Source organism: Salmo salar, chromosome ssa10 (genome assembly GCF_905237065.1).
Source record: "Salmo salar chromosome ssa10, Ssal_v3.1, whole genome shotgun sequence".
NCBI lineage: Eukaryota > Metazoa > Chordata > Actinopteri > Salmoniformes > Salmonidae > Salmo > Salmo salar.
The window spans coordinates 37245671-37263104 of record NC_059451.1 but is presented as its reverse complement, the minus strand read 5'-3'; the positions used below and the strand labels follow the sequence as shown (position 1 = coordinate 37263104).

The 17434-nt window shown below is 43.8% G+C and overlaps 1 protein-coding gene across 8 annotated transcripts in view; it reads right to left on the bottom strand.

Moving 5' to 3' along the window:
* LOC106560333 (KICSTOR complex protein SZT2) overlaps positions 1-17434 on the bottom strand; it is a 186744-nt gene that overhangs the window by 15026 nt on the left and 154284 nt on the right. For 7 of the 8 annotated variants that reach the window (XM_014123144.2, XM_014123146.2, XM_014123150.2 and 4 more), the window contains 2 exons: positions 9754-9828; positions 4800-5013 (listed from right to left, as the gene is read on the bottom strand). In XM_014123144.2, coding sequence (XP_013978619.2) covers positions 4800-5013; positions 9754-9828 — 289 coding nt within the window. Of the gene's footprint in view, positions 1-4799; positions 5014-8588; positions 8642-9753; positions 9829-17434 lie in introns of those variants that run through there. The other variant, XM_014123152.2, reaches the window with a different exon arrangement.

Sequence of the window (17434 nt, the reverse complement as noted above, 5' to 3'; positions counted from 1 at the left end):
ACTGTGGGGACGACGTCATTGATGCACTTATTGATGAAGCCAATGACTGATGTGGTGTACTCCTCAATGACATCAGAAGAATTCCGGAACATATTCCAGTCTGCGCTAGCAAAACAGTCCAGTAGCTTAGCATCTGCTTTATCTGAACACTTTTTTATTGACCGAGTCACTGGGGCTTCCTGCTTTAACTGTAGCTTGTAAGCAGGAATCAGTAGGATAGAATTATGGTCTGATTTGCCAAATGGAGGGAGAGCTTTGTACATGTCTCTGTGTGTGGCATAAAGGTGGTCTAGAGTTTTTTCCCCTCTGGTTGCACATTTAACATGCTGATAGAAATTTGGAAAAACGGATTTAAGTTTCCCTGCATTAAAGTCCCCGGCCACTAGGCGCGACGCCTCTGGATGAACGTTTTCCTGTTTGCTTATGGCGGAATACAGTTAATGGAGTGCGTTCTTAGTGCCAGCATCAGTCTGTTGTGGTATGTAGACAGCTACGAAAATACAGATGAAAACTCTCTAGGTAGATAGTGTGGTCTACAGCTTACCATGAAATACTCTACCTCAGGCGAGCAAAACCTCAAGACTTCCTCAGATATCCTGCACCAGCTGTTGTTTACATATATACATAGTCCGCGCCCCTTGTCTTACCAGACGCCGCTGTTCTATCCTGCCGATACAGCGTATAACCAGCCAGCCCTATGTTGATAATGTTGTCGCGTGTGGCTCAGTTGCTAGAGCATGGTGTTTGCAGGGTTGTGGGTTCGATTCCCACGGGGGACCAGTACGGGGGGAAAAGAATGTATGAAATGTATGCATTCACTACTGTAAGTCGCTCTGGATAAGAGCGTCTGCTAATGACTAAAATGTAAAAATGTCGTTCAGCCACGACTCCGTGAAGCATAAGATATTACAGTTTTTAATGTCCCGTTAGTAGTTTAATCTTCCTCGTAGGTTGTCTATTTTATTTTCCAATGACTGCATGTTAGCTAGTAGAACGGAAGGCAGTGGGGGCCTATTCGATCACCTATGAATTCTCAGAAGGCAGCCCAACCTCCGTCCTCTTTTCACGCAAATGACGGGGATTTGGGCCTGTTCCTGGGAAAGCAGTATGCCCTTCACGTCGGGCTCGTCGGACTCGTTAACCTGTTAGGGCTAGGGGGCAGTATTGACACGGCTGGATAAAAAACGTACCCGATTTAATCTGGTTACTACTCCTGCCCAGTAACTAGAATATGCATATAATTATTGGCTTTGGATAGAAAACACTCCAAAGTTTCTAAAACTGTTTGAATGGTGTCTGTGAGTATAACAGAACTCAAATGGCAGGTCAAAACCTGAGAAGATTCTGTACAGGAAGTACACTGTCTGACCATTTCTTGAACTTCTTTGCCATCTCTATCAATTACAAAGGATCTCTGCTATAACGTGACACTTTCTACAGCTCACATGGTCTATCAGAAGGCGGCAAAAAGCTGAATCGTGGCTTTGCAGGCTCTGGCTGAAACAAAGTAGCGCGTTTGGGTAGTGGCTGTTTACAGTACTGTGAGACTCAGGCTCGTGCCCGCGTCGACCGAAAGCTTTCTTTTCCTTTGTCTGTTTACCTAAAAGGAGATTCCCGGTCGGAATATTATCGCTTTTTTACGAGAAAAATGGCATAAAAATTGATTTTAAACAGCGGTTGACATGCTTCGAAGTACGGTAATGGAATATTTAGATTTTTTTTGTCACGAATTGCGCCATGCGCACGACCCTTATTTACCCTTTAGGATAGTTTCTGGAACGCACGAACAAAACGCCGCTATTCGGATATAACGATGGATTATTTGGGACCAAACCAACATTTGTTATTGAAGTAGAAGTCCTGGGAGTGCATTCTGACGAAGACAACAAAAGGTAATCAAACTTTTATAATAGTAAATATGATTATGGTGAGTGCTAAACTTGCCGGGTGTCTAAACTGCTTGCGTCCCACCTACGTAACAGCCACTGCCAGCCTGTGGCGCGATTTTCAAAACCTTAAAAATCCTATTACTTCAATTTCTCAAACATATGACTATTTTACAGCCATTTAAAGACACGACTCTCGTTAATCTAACCACACTGTCCGATTTCAAAAAGGCTTTACAACGAAAGCAAAACATTAGATTATGTCAGCAGAGTACCAAGCCAGAAATAATCAGACACCCATTTTTCAAGCCAGCATATAATGTCACCAAAACCCAGAAGACAGCTAAATGCAGCACTCACCTTTGATGATCTTCATCAGATGACAACCCTAGGACATTATGTTATACAATACATGCATGTTTTGTTCAATCAAGTTCATATTTATATCAAAAACCAGCTGTTTACATTAGCATGTGACGTTCAGAACTAGCATACCCCCCGCAAACTTCCGGGGAATTCGCTAACATTTTACTAAATTACTCACGATAAACGTTCACAAAAAGAATAACAATTATTTTAAGAATTATAGATACAGACCTCCTCTATGCACTCGATATGTCCGATTTTAAAATAGCTTTTTGGTGAAAGCACATTTTGCAATATTCTAAGTACATAGCCCAGGCATCACGGGCTCGCCATTTAGACACCCGGCAAGTTTAGCACTCACCATAATCATATTTACTATTATAAAAGTTTCATTACCTTTTGTTGTCTTCGTCAGAATGCACACCCAGGACTGCTACTTCAATAACAAATGTTGGTTTGGTCCAAAATAATCCATCGTTATATCCGAATAGCGGCGTTTTGTTCGTGCGTTCCAGACACTATCCGAAATAGTAAAGAAGTGTCGTGCGCATGGCGCAATTCGTGACAATAAAATTCGAAATATTCCATTACCGTACTTCGAAGCATGTCAACCGCTGTTTAAAATCAATTTTTACGACACTTTTCTCGTAGAAAAGCGATAATATTCCGACAGGGAATCTCCTTTTCGGCAAACAGAGGAAAAAATCCCAAAGGCGGGGGCGGTCGGGGTCACGCGCATAAGGCCAGTGTCCCTTGATCGGCCACTTGAGAAATACGATAATGTGTTTCAGCCTGCGGCTGGAATGACGACATTCTGTTTTTTCCCGGGCTCTGAGCGCCTATGGACGACGTGGGAAGTGTCACGTTAGAGCAGAGATCCTTAGTAAATGATAGAGATGGAAAAGAAGTTCAAGAAATGGTCAGACAGGCCACTTCCTGTAAAGGAATCTCTCAGGTTTTGACCTGCCATTTGAGTTCTGTTATACTCACAGACACCATTCAAACAGTTTTAGAAAATTTAGGGTGTTTTCTATCCATATGTAATAAGTATATGCATATTCTAGTTACTGGGTAGGAGTGGTAACCAGATTAAATCGGGTATGTTTTTTATCCAGCCGTGTCAATACTGCCCCAACAGGTTAATATTGCCTGCTAACATGAATTTGTGTCACTTCTCTAGCGTTCTGTGCAAGCAGTCAGGGTATATACAGCAGTTTGGGCCACCTGGCTCATTGCGCACTGTGTGAAGTCCATTTATTCCTAACAAAGGCCGTAATTAATTTGCCAGAATTGTACATAATTATGACATAACATTGAAGGTTGTGCAAATAACAGGAATATTTAGACTTAGGGATGCCACCCGTTAGATAAAATACGGATTCGACCATATTAATGACCAAAGGCTCGTATTTCTGTGTGTTATTATGTTATAATTAAGTATATGATTTGATATTTGATAGAGCAGTCTGACTGAGCGATGGTAGGCAGCAGCAGGCTCGTAAGCATTCATTCAAACAGCACCTTCGTGCGTTTTGCCAGCAGCTCTTCGCAATTCATCAAGCCTTGCGCTGTTTTTGACTTCAAGCCTATCAACTCCCAAGATTAGGCTGGTGTAACCGATGTGAAATGGCTAGCTAGTCAGCGGGTGCGCGCTAATAGCGTTACAAGCGTCACTCGGTCTGAGACTTGGAGTAGTTGTTCCCCTTGCTCTACATGGGTAACGCTGCTTCGAGGGTGGCTGTTGTCGATGTGTTCCTGGTTCGATCGAGGAGAGGGACGGAAGCTATACTGTTGCACTGGCAATACTAAAGTGCCTATAAGAACATCCAATAGTCAAAGGTATATGAAATACAAATCGTATAGAGAGAAATAGTCCTATAATAACTACAACCTAAAACTTCTTACCTGGGAATATTGAAGACTCATGTTAAAAGGAACCACCAGCTTTCATATGCTCTCATGTTCTGAGCAAGGAACTTAAACGTTAGCTTTTTTACATGGCACATATTGCACTTTTACTTTCTTCTCCAACACTTTGTTTTTGCATTATTTAAACCAACTTGAACATGTTTCATTATTTATTTGAGGCTAAATTGATAGTATTTATGTATTATATTAAGTTAAAATAAGTGTTCATTCAGTATTGTTGTAATTGTCATTATTACAAATAAATGGAAAAAATAAAAAATAATTTAAAAAAAAAAAAGGACAAAAAATAACAATAATAAAATAAATAAAAATCGTCCGATTAATCGGCATCGGCCCGATTGTGTCCTCCAATAATCGGTATCGGCGTTGAAAAATCATAATCGGTCGACCTCTATTTAGGAGCACATTAAATGTCAGCCATCTTCTCCGGCGCCATGATACAATTTCCCAGATGTCAATGGAGATCATGCTAACTGTTCAGCTCAAGCAGAAATCACATTTAAAAGTCAACTACAAAGCACAGGTTGTTGATCTGTGTTGGTTTTAATTCTGGCCTTATACATACTGCTGGGACTCTTTTCAGGATTTAGTTGTTTAGGTGGGTTGAGTCAGACTCACCCTGGAAGACGTGGTTTCGTCTGAACTTGGGGATGTCAGGGTGATGAGCTATGAAGTCCTCCAGGAAGCCGGTCAGCCGGTATCCCTGCTGCAGGGTCATGTGACAGCCCACGAGGGACTGGTGAACCACCCGTAGGTGGAAGTCATAGCTGAACGAGTGCACATGCATCAGGCCAATCACCTTATCACACTCCTCTGTGAAGAGCATGGAGAGCTGGAGGAGAGAGGGCGACACAGTGTAGACACTCACTACAGATTTCTGTAAGGGCTGTGGGAATGAGATCGGACACACACACACACACACACACACACACACACACACACACACACACACACACACACACACACACACCTCATCCAGAGGAAGAGGATCTCATGACCTACCATTCACACAATCATCTGAATTAATATCAAGCCAGTATTGGCAGTATCATATGCACAATTCAATGTTTAATAATACATGTTTTGAAGTTAGGCCTAGCTCCTCTCCCTCTCTCTGCATTGCTATCCATCTAGTGTCTAATAGTAATAGCAGACCCATTAAAGTCGTCTACATCGGTAGGAAAACCTCCCTGCTGTTTCAGCCGTTCTCAGAGCCCATTGTCTGTCTGTTTGTATCCGCCCAATCTGTGGTGGCATCCACTTAAAGTGCTTCTACTCCTCTACTACCACCCCTCCTTTGAGAGGCTATTGTAAGCAACTGTGATATCAATCAACTTCATAATTGTATCTTATTTAATTAAATCCAACATCAAAGCGGAGGCTTACAAAAGCATTAATGGCAAAATGCTAATGATTGAGGTGAAAGACTGGAGCATGCAGTGATTACAACACAATACGAGGAGCTGCGGTTCAGAGAGGGGTGTTTGGAGGGGGATGGAGGGTAAATGCTATTACTGCTGCTGCTTTCATCTTGATCATTTGCCTGGAACAAATGCAAATAGGTCTTATCAAATCAAAGAGTAAGCGAAAAAACAACATAAGTGTTCATTTAATGCCAGTACTAGTCAAGAGGCATTCATTACACATCAAGAAACAGTTATTTTCTTTTCCTTTTAAAGTCAAGGTAACGAGTCGAACCTTTCACCACCTCTCTGAAGAAGTGAACGTTTTGTACCAGACTTAGCCATTTTAGTTTGTGCTAGGGCAGACACCTTCAATAAAATAAAAGCCCAGAAAACAGAGAGTACATTTCTCCAGTGGTATAGACTGTAGAAGAGATTGAAGGCTAGAACATTGTAGTAGTGTAATGTCAGAAGTTGGAACAGGCTGGTACAAAGCGGTTTAATGGTTCTGTTGGTCAGTGTTCCCTAGTGGAGATTGAGAGATCTGGAGCCTAATTAACTGAAACCTCTGACTCCTGAGCCAACAAGACCACTGAAGCGATTAGGGGACAAACTGCCCTTTAGCAGTGAAACCACAGAGATACACTATTAATAATACTATATAATTATGTTACTATTTAATCCAACACATTTATTAGGGACCTGTTAACTGCTGGGTCAACACTGTGAATTAATTGCTCAGGCATTTACCAACTGCCATTCTGAACTAAAAACTATTTTGGTTATACCTTTCAAACTTACTTGAACGTACTAATATTCATGCTAAACTTTTCAAACTGTTCACAGGTGCTAGCAAAGAGGAGGTTAAACGTATATAACTTTGTTAAAAAGTAAATTATTGGTATAGCAAAGATATTTTCTACTACAGAGAGACACTTTACATTACAACAACGACAGAGGATGACAGTGGATTAGAGCTGCAAAAATCGATAATACAGAGGATTCTTAATCATCGAGGCCATCCAGGAAGCAGAGAAAACACATACGAGTTGATTGGAGTAGAGCGCGAGAGAAAGGAAGGCGGGGCCAGACACGGAGATGATTAGAGCATATCAGAAGGCTTGAAGAAGATCCCAAATCCTTGGACCAATGGGTCACCAACTCACAAGACCCCAGAACAGGTGACGAAGTTTGAACTCATAAATGTACTAAAGAAATCACATACAGATGCTTGAATAAGACAGGGGAAGTCAGAAGATTGCTCATTCCAGACTTGAGCTGCAAAGAAAAACACAGGGAAAGACAGTAACAGTAAGTATTCTGCAAAAAGAGCAGCATTTAGGCTAGTTTATTCACCAGCTGCATGACAAACACAGACTGATACAAGAAGAGCTTGGAGGGAGGGTCACAATGACCCACAGGCAGACAGCAAATCAAAGCTCAGCATCATTCTGGCCAGTTTGGCCCAGCAGTAAGATGAAGATGTAGACTGAGATGAACCCAAAAGTCACAGCAGAACAGAACATGTAGGGAAGTATGACATTGGAGCCCAGAGCTCCACCAGGCTGCACTGAAGATGGCTTCCTCTGTCTGATTGAATCTATCACCATTCCTCAGAAAGAAAGAAAGAAAGAAAGAAAGAAAGAAAGAAAGAAAGAAAGAAAGGAGAGCGAAAGAAACTAGATAGAGGGATCAGGGGACATTGCAGCAAGCAGAGAGGGGGGAGACACCCCGGCCCTAAGGGTTCTGTGACATACTGCAGAGTCAGAGACTGGTGTGGCATCAGGGAATGGCTTTAGATGGAAAAGTTTTGAGGTGAGGAAGGAGCCCTGATGAAGAGAGGACATGAGATGGGACTAGACAGACACAGACAGATACGCACAGAAACATACACAGAGGTATGCACAGACACACACAGAAGGAAAGGAAATGGACAAACAAAGAACATGAGACAGACAAAAGACAATTGTCAGAATAGAGCTCCCCAGCTCGTAGTCCTAAAAAACGGAAATGAGTTACCTCTGATTCGTTGGTCATCCCTATGGGGAAATGGATGGGGAAATAATGGGGTTTTGGGATAAACACATAAAATAAGGTCTGAGGTTAACACAGGCTTAAGAGATCTTATACGTTTTGTAAAAGACCGTTTTATCCCCCAAAAAACATTAATTTCCCCATAGGCCAAAGAGCCATGGCGGAGTTAGTGCCTATAAAAATAAGCTCTAAAACACCTACAAACTCATTGTGTTGCTACATACTCACATTAATACGATTAGAATGATCTAGAAGAGAGAGGTGACAAACTAGTGTGTGTGAGCACCAAGCGTGACCAGGTCAGACAGGCCACGAAGACAACAGTCAACACTGAGGAGAACTGAGGCTGACAGAGTCCAATTATAAACCACACACACACACACACACACACACACACACACACATACACACACACACACACACACACACACAATCTCTCGCTCCACTCACTCATCTGCTCCAGAGCTTAACAGACATGTCTACCACCCTGCTGTGCATCGAGATGGACTCTGCAACAGCCATGGCTCTTCTCAAACTCTAATCACTGTGATTAAAGAGAACGCTCTCTCACTCTGTCTGCTCAGACTAACATACGTCACTTTGAGACAGTTACCAACACGTTGAGGGGAAACGGTGAGCATGACAGTGACACCTTGTTCTCTGCCTGTCTGTCTGTATCCTATTAAATAACAGTCATCTCACAACCTGAAAACTGATCCATCACAAGGAGGAGAGATGAGCGAAAGAAACAGGAAAATGAGAGCTAGAAAGGGAGTGAGATGACGAAAGAAAGAAAGAAAAAGAGAGAGGAGAAAGAAATATAGGGAGCGAGAAAGACCGAGCTAGCCAGAGCCAGAGAGAGGCTACATGGTAAACAGATCTCTCTAACAACACAGGGTCAGTCTGTACACTGTATGCAGTGCTGAGCACAGCCATTAGTCTAGTACATAAGAGTTCAGACCAGACCTACCGCTGCAAGCTCCATCTCGCCATCTCCCTAGTCCACACCACAGTCCATTAGCTCTGTTGAAAGAGTGGGCAGACTGCTGCAGTAGCTAATCACTCACCCCACACACTACACTCTGCCTAATAGTTTACATGGCAAAGCAATTACCAGCATGAAATATATGGGTTAGGAGTACAATAATGTTTTTTTTCGATTAGAAAACCATATACAGTATATGGCTAGCAATCATTATGAAAAACTAATAAAAGACGAGAAAAGGATGTTTTGCAAAATGAGTCCATGGATTTCTTTCATATAATAAGACAGTTTGGCTTGAGAAGGAAAAGGAGGAAAGGCTGTTTCAAATCTCTCTTGGCAATCTAGTTGTATGTGTGTTGTATGTCATTTCAACAGAAATGTTACAACTGAAAGAGTCAGACACTAAAATGAGTGTTTAGTACTACGCCAATCACTCATTATTTAGATTCTGGCTTCTAGCACACACATTTACAAACAAACAAATGGCAACAATAACAAAAAATACTTCAGATGGCTTTATAGTTGTAGATGGCCAGATGCTGATGAGAGTTAGGCATCTGTTGGGGCTTACCCTCCCTCCCAGCTGAGATACAACATCTGGAGACGCTCAGCAAACACACAGCAGTCGTTTACACATCTTTACACTGAATTACGCCTCATTTAGAGCAAAACCTGGACACACTCCAGCTTTATAGACAGACAGAGAGAGACAGAGAGAGACAGAGAGAGAGAGACAGAGAGAGAGAGACAGAGAGAGACAGAGAGAGACAGAGAGAGAGAGACAGAGAGAGAGAGAGACAGAGAGAGACAGAGAGAGACAGAGAGAGACAGAGAGAGAGAGAGACAACTGTGAGTCCCAGGAGATAGCGATAAAGAGATGGAGGATGGATGGATGGATGGATAGAGGGGAAGGGAGGGAGGACGAGCGATTCAAGTGAATCACACCATAGCCAGGGAGGTGTAAAGTCACCATGATGATACAGAAAGATGTGTGGAACCAAGCTGATTACAAGATCTTATCTGTCTCTCTCTTTAATCATCCTTCTTTTCTCAGCCCCATACATACCTAGAGGAGGCTATGGCCTGGATTATTGGGCCCGGCTCTGTGGTCGAACTTACAGCACCAGAGATAGCGATGCCATAATGTTACCTGAGAGTTGACGGTCTGTCCCATGGGGATGAGTGAACACTCCAGAGCATACTGCTTCACACAGAAGTAACAACCCTGAGAGAGAGAGAGAGAGAGAGAGAGAGAGAGAGAGAGAGATTGAGAGAGAGAGAAGGAGAGAGATGATATACTGGATAGAATATCATACACTGTGCTACTATACTACTCAGGGCTCAACAGATATCATTACTCATGAATTATAATGTGGTGGGTGTGTGGTTACAATGACAAACTGTTCTAAACACATCTCCTACACTGAGAGAATGATGCACAAAATACTCAGTAGGAAAGACCCATTTCAACTAAACTCTTCCGTCTTTAAGGCCTTGAGTCAAATTGCACATAATGATGGCACATAATCTAAACCTGAGGCCCATGTTAAGCTAATGGAGTAAGAGGGGTGAATGTGTAATATGGAGTAAGAGACACACACACATAGATAGAGAGGCGCGAGAGAGAGTGCTAGAGAGAGAGTGCGAGAGAGTGCTAGAGAGAGAGAGTGCGAGAGAGAGTGCTAGAGAGAGAGAGCGCGAGAGAGAGTGCTAGAGAGAGAGAGCGCGAGAGAGAGCGCGAGAGTGCGAAAGAGAGAGGGAGAGCGAGAGAGAGCGCGAAAGAGAGAGGGAGAGCGAGAGAGAGCGAGAGAGAGAGCGAGAGAGAGAGAGCGAGAGAGAGAGCGAGAGAGAGAGAGAGCGAGAGAGAGAGAGCGAGAGAGAGAGAGCGAGAGAGAGAGAGCGAGAGAGAGAGCGCGAGAGAGAGAGAGCGCGAGAGAGAGAGAGCGCGAGAGAGAGAGAGCGCGAGAGAGAGAGAGCGTGCAAGAGAGAGTGCATGAGAGAGACTTGACTTTGTCTTTCTTTAATTAAACATTCTCATTTCATTAAGCCCACCACCCTTAAAATAAAACACCAAAATATATCCTGTACTGCATACATGTACCATACTCACCTTTCCCTCTACCACACAACAATAAAAAACACACCACACATCATATATAACCAAAAAACCTCACCACTTCTACAACTGTATTTCCAAAACATCTTCCCCAGCTTTGCAGACAGCCCCCCCAACACACCATATCTCCTGAAACATCTCCACACTTTTTACCATTTTATAGAACTCAAATTCTACCCTAAGGTGCACAGAGACCATCCCATTAAATAATAGTAAAGGGTCTGTTATCCCCCCACCTTTGACCCTGTTCTTCCTTTTTATCCAAATAGTCAACTTTGCCTGAGCAAACCGAAAATTCAACAAATCACATAAGGCCTTCTCCTTATTTGAATACCTGTACCCCATTATAAACATCCCAACAGTAAAAAACACCCCCAACCCAACCGACTGAACCAATCTCAAAGGGATGGCTGGGTTGTGGAAGATAGGCTCCTCCCACACCCACAGCCCAGGCTCCACACCCCCTTCTCGTGTGGGCCTTTGCAGCTGCCAGGCCCTCAGCACTGCAGAGAAAAAATCAGAGACCTGTTGTACTTAGCCCCTCCAACCTCATGAGGAATAGCTGCCAGTCCAACCCTAATCTGCCAGCTCTCCTGAGCAGCTCGCATGCTGGTTCCCTCCAGCCGACATCAGTATGGTACAGCAGTCTCTGCACCGCCACCCAGCTCTCCAGTTCCACCAGGCCCTGTCCTTCTTCGTGGACGGTCATGTACAACACTGCCGCCCTCAGCCAGTGATGGCGCGACCAGAAAAAGTCCACCAGCATGCATTGCAGGTCTGTGAGCAGACCGGCGGGGGGGTTGAGGACAGCCAGTTTATCAAATCAAATCAAATGTATTTATATAGCCCTTCTTACATCAGCTGATATCTCAAAGTGCTGTACAGAAACCCAGCCTAAAACCCCAAACAGCAAGCAATGCAGGTGTAGAAGCCACAGGGAAGATGCCACCAGGTTGTTGATTATCAGCACCCTCCCTCTATATGACACTTGGGACAGGACTCACCTCCACCTGGCCAGTCTTGACACCACTGCCTGTGACAGCCCCTCCCAGTTCTTCCTGACCCACCTCTCCGAGCCCATGTACACCCACAATATTTAAAGCCCTTCACAACCCCACTGCAAACCCCCTGGAAGCAGAGGATGGGCCCTACCCCCCCATGCCCCACATAACAGAGCTTTGCTCTTGCCCCAGTTTACCTTAGCTGACGAAGCTCCCTCGTACACCTTCAGACTAGTCTCTAGTGCCTGCCTATCCTGATCATCACAGAAACGTCATCTCCATACGCTGACACTGCTATGCCTGTCACCACACCCATGCCTGTTCAGCACACTCCTTGCAGTCTCCTGCGTAGCAGGCCCAAAAAAGGCTCAATGACTAGTGTATACAACTGCCCCAATAGAGGGCATCCTTGTCGAATGCTGCGTCTCACACAGACTGGCCTACTACTGATCTTCACAAAGGTCAAAAACTTTTCCCCAAACCCAAAAATCACATTAAACAGATACTCATGTTCCACTCTATCAACAGCCTTCTCTTGATCTAAAGAGACCAGTCCAAAGTTCACATTAGAACCTCTCGACAAGTCCAACATGTCCCTGATTAAGAACAAGATGTCCGTGATTGAGCGTCCTGGTACAAAATATGTTTGGTCCTTATGTACTATCGAGTCCAGATGGGACTTCAGTCTGTTAGAGAGGACCTTGGCAAATATCTTGTAGTCCGCACAGAGTAATGCCACAGGCCTTCAGTTCTTAAGTTCACACAAGTCCCCTTTTTGGGCAGGAGAGTCAGAGCCGCCCGACGGCAGCTCATCGGCAACTCTCCTACCCCGACGCATTCACGCAACACGCAAAAGAAGTCCAGTCCAATTATTCCCCAGAATTTTCTATAAAACTCCGCTGGGAGTCCATCGACCCCCGGTGCATGGCCGGGGAACATCTGGGTTACGGCCTCTGCCAGTTCATGGGACAACAGAGGAATGTCCATTTCATCCCGCTGTGCCAGAGAGAGCTTAGGGAGTTCTGCGAACAAGACCTGAGCACACATAGGATCACACAGTTCTGCCCTATACAACTCAGTATAAAACTCCAGTTTGCTCCCGCTCCTCCTCCATCACAGAGATCACCCGCCCATCAGACAGCTGTAGACAATGCATACCGTTGGCTTCACTGCTCTGTCTTTCCAAACCAAAGAAGGAGGAGCTGAGAGCATCCATCTCCTTCAGCATGGAGAACGTAGCTCTTACAAGTGCTCCCTTTGCTTTAAACTGGAAAAAACTGCCCAGGTCCCTATGTAATTCAGCTAAATTAGCCTGGAGGCCTACACTGCCTTGCCCCACCATCTCTACCTCCATCTCACTAATACTACGCTCCAGTTCCCTCAATACTTTCCTAGCCTCTGAGGATGAGACAGTTGTATACTGTTGACAGAAAAGCTGAATTTGGACTTTCCCCACATCCCACCATTGACTCAGAGACTCATACTCCTCTCTTCGCTGCCCCCACCTTTCCCAAAAAGTCTGGAAACCTGAGCAAAAAGTGGCATCTTGTAAGAGCTTTACATTAAACTTCCAATAGGATGCCTGCCGAGGCCCCGGTGAAATAGACAGCCGAGCCATGGTTATGTGATGATCCGAAAACCCCACAAGGAGAAAGGTAGCGCCCAACAGCCTATTGCTCCGATTCCTGGACAGGTAAAAACGATCAAGTCGGGCTGCACGCACCCTAGCCCCAAAAACCTTTACCCATGTATACTGTCTTGTGTTGGGCTGTTTAGTTCTCCAAACATCCACTAGGTCAAACTGATTAATGATGTCCCATAACACTCCCACTGACCCTGAATGAGGCTCTCCCCGATTTCTGTCTAAGACACCCAAATAGAACCCCCCTCTCTTTCCCTGTGTTAGGCGCATACACATTTATAAAGATAAAACCCATGTTGTTAATGTCTGCTTTTACAAAAAGCAGCCTACCCCTACACACCTCTTGAGGAGCAAATATTTAGACAGACCCGGTACAAAAAGGACTGCCACCCATGCACTAAAATTTGTCCCATGGCTCAACACACTTGCCCCTTTCCACCAGAGCCCCCAATCGACTTCATTCACCAAATCACTATGAGTCTCCTGCAGAAACAACACCTGTAATTTTTTATTTTACATATTCATCCAACACACTCCTCTTTCCCACATCTCTGGTGCCATTTATATTGAGCAAGCCTACCCGAAGAGTCTCCATAAGAAGTGGGAGAAAAGCCAGCAAAGAAAGAGACCAATAGCAAAGCTCAAAAAGCCCCAGTGCCAGAAAGAAACTATTCATCTAAACAGTGTCTGAAGGTAGACCCTTACGCACTGTTGTGACCCACTTCCTCAACTTAAACCATTTCCTGGGTGAGAGGACTAGCACCCTCCCCTCATTTTTCATAGCATGTTGTACTGATCTTACAAACTTTCTTGGATCAGAAAAAAACCCCTCAAGAATAACTTTTTTCCCCTTGGTCTCATTCAGGAACTTTGTCAGTTCCCTCAACATGTACTTTGACCCCTCTGCTTGACTGGCTGTCAGCTCCGGACCCATTGAAGAGGAGTCTGGAAAAAAAGGCCTCATCATCCTCAGACTCACTTTCCTCCTCATCTCCATCTCCCATCCTAACCACCTGCCCCTTCCTCTCTGGTCAGGACCTCCCCCCCAGCACCAGGCAAAGGTTCCTTGGTGCCTTTGACCACACCAGCATCTCCCCTTCCACCTCCTTTCTTCTCCCCCTTTTTCTTTTCCGCTTGACACCCTCCTCCTCCCCCCTAGTCTCTTACCCACTATACTCTCCTCATCCACTAGCATAACCTGACAAGACCCAGCCTCATCTACACCACCCTCCATAGCATGACTAGGCCTAGCCTCATCTACACCACCATCTCTAGCCTGACTAGGCCCAGCCTCATCTACACCACCATCCATAACATGACTAGGCCCAGCCTCAGCATCTCCGGCATGACTAGGCCCAGCCTCATCTACACCACCATCCCTGGCATGACTGGGCCCAGCCCCTGCTGTCTGCGTCTCATTGCCCCCTGACCTCGATTTCCCCCACTGGCGCTTGTACCCTCGGAGCTCTATGGACAATTCCTTCAACCTCATGGCTTTGTTTTTGCTCTGACATGATGCACTGTCAACTGTGGGACCTTATATAGACAGGTGTGTGCCTTTCCAAATCATGTTCAGTCAAGTTGTAGAAACATCTCAAGGATGACCAATGGATACAGGATGCAACTGAGCTCAATTCCGAGTCTCGTAGCAGAGGGTCTGAATACTAATGTAAATAAGGTATTCAGTTGTATATTTTTAATACATTTGCAAAAATGTCTAAAAACCTGTTTTCTCATTGTCCTTATGGGGCATTGTGTGTAGATTGATGTGGATGTATTTAATACATTTTAGAATAAGGCTGTAATGTAACAAAATGTGTAAAAAGTGAAGGGGTCTGAATACTTTCTGAATGCACTGTGTAAGCAAAAAAGATTCCATTTTATTTGGAAAGGCAAGTCAGACAAAATTAAACGGCCTATTTAAATCATGAATATGAATTTGGGGAGCAGAAATTATGAAATATTAAAGCATTAGACCTCTGACTAAAGGCTTCAGTCATACAAAAGTTATACATACTAATTTGCTGGAGAACCAGCTCGGATGTAAGAATGTCTCACCCAATGTTCAAGAATGGCCTTTTTCCCTTTATTCAGATTACAACCTATCACTTTCGGTTATTTGAAAATGAAATAACTAAACGGGTTGAGGTCAGGTGATTGTGGAGGCCAGGTCATCGGATTGCCCTAACACAGCCTGGAGGTGTGTTTTGGGACATTGTCCTGTTGAAGAACAAATGATAGTCCCAATAAGCACAAACCAGATAGGATGGTGTATCGCTGAAGAATGCTGTGGTAGTCATGCTGGTTAAGTCTGCCTTGAATTCTAAATAACTGACAGTGTCACCAGCAAAGCACCACCACACCATCACAAATCCTCCTCCATGCCTCACGGTGGGAACCACACATGCAGAGATCATCCGTTCACCTACCCTGTGTCTCACAAAGACACGGTGGTTGGAACCAAACATCGATAAGGACTCATCAGACCAAAAGGACAGATTTCCAACTTTATAATGTCCATTGCACGTGTTTCTTGGCCCAAGCAAGTCTTCTTCTTATTGGTGTCGTTTAGTAGTGATTTCTTTGCAACAATTCAACCATGAAGGCCTGATTCACACGGTCTCCTCAGAACAGTTGATGTTGAGATGTGTATGTTACTTGAACTCTGTGAAGTTTTTATTTGGGCTGCAATCGGAGGTGCAGTTAACTCTAATGAACGTATCCTCTGCAGCAGAGGTAACTCTGGGTCTTCCTTTCCTGTGGCGGTCCTCATGACAGCTAGTTTCATCATAGCGCTTGATGGTTTTTGCGACTGCACTTGAAGAAACTTTCAAAGTTCTTGACATTTTCCAGATTGACTGACCTTCATGTCTTAAAGCAATGATGGACTGTAATTTCTCTTTGCTTATTTGAGCTGTTCTTGCCATAATATGGACTTGGTCTTTTACCAAATAGGGCTATCTTCTGTATACCACGCCTACCTTGTCACAATACAACTGATTGGCTCAAACGCATTACAAAGGAAAGAAATTCCACAAATGTACTTTTAACAAGGCACACCTGTTAATTTAAATGCAATCCAGGTGACTACCTCATGAAGCTGGTTGAGCAAATGCCAAGAGTGTGCAAAGCTGTCATCAAGGCAAAGGGTGGCTACTTTGAAGAATCTAAAATATATTTATTTTGTTTAAAACTTTTTGGGTTACTACATGATTCCATGTTATTTCATAGTTTTGATGTCGTCACTATTATTCTACAATGTAGAAAATAGTAAAAATAAAGAAAAACCCTGGAATGAGTAGGTGTGTCCAAACTTTTGACTGGTACTGTGTATATACACTATCATTCAAAGGTTTGGGGTCACTTAGAAATGGCCTTGTTTTTGAAAGAAAAGCACATTTTGTCAATTAAAATAACATCAAAATGATCAGCAATACAGTGTTGACATTGTTAATGTTGTAAATGACTATTGTAGCTGGAAACAACAGATTTTTAATGGAATATCTACATAGGCCTACATAGGCCCATTATCAGCAACCATCACTCCTGTGTTCCAATGGCACTTTGTGTTAGCTAATCCAAGTTAATCATTTTAAAAGGCTAGAAAACCATTTTGCAATTATGTTAGCACAGCTGAAACCTAATGTTCTGATTAAAGAAGCAATTAAATTGGCCTTCTTTAGGCAAGTTGAGTATCTGGAGCATCAGCATTTGTGAGTTCGTTTACAGGCTCAAAACGGCCAGAAACAAAGAACTTTCATCTGAAACTCGTCAGTCTATTCTTGATCTGAGAAATGAAGGCTATTCCATGCGAGAAATTGCCAAGAAACTGAAGATTTCGTACAACTTTGTGTACTACTCCCTTCACAGAACAGCGCAAACTGGCCCTAACCAGAATAGAAAGAGGAGTGGAAGGCCCCGGTGCACAACTGAGCAAGAGGACAAGTACATTAGTGTGGCTAGTTTGAGAAACAGATGCCTCACAAGTCCTCAACTCTAAGCTTCATTGAATAGTACCCGCAAAACACCAGTCTCAACGTCAACAGTGAAGAGGCAACTCTGGGATGCTAGC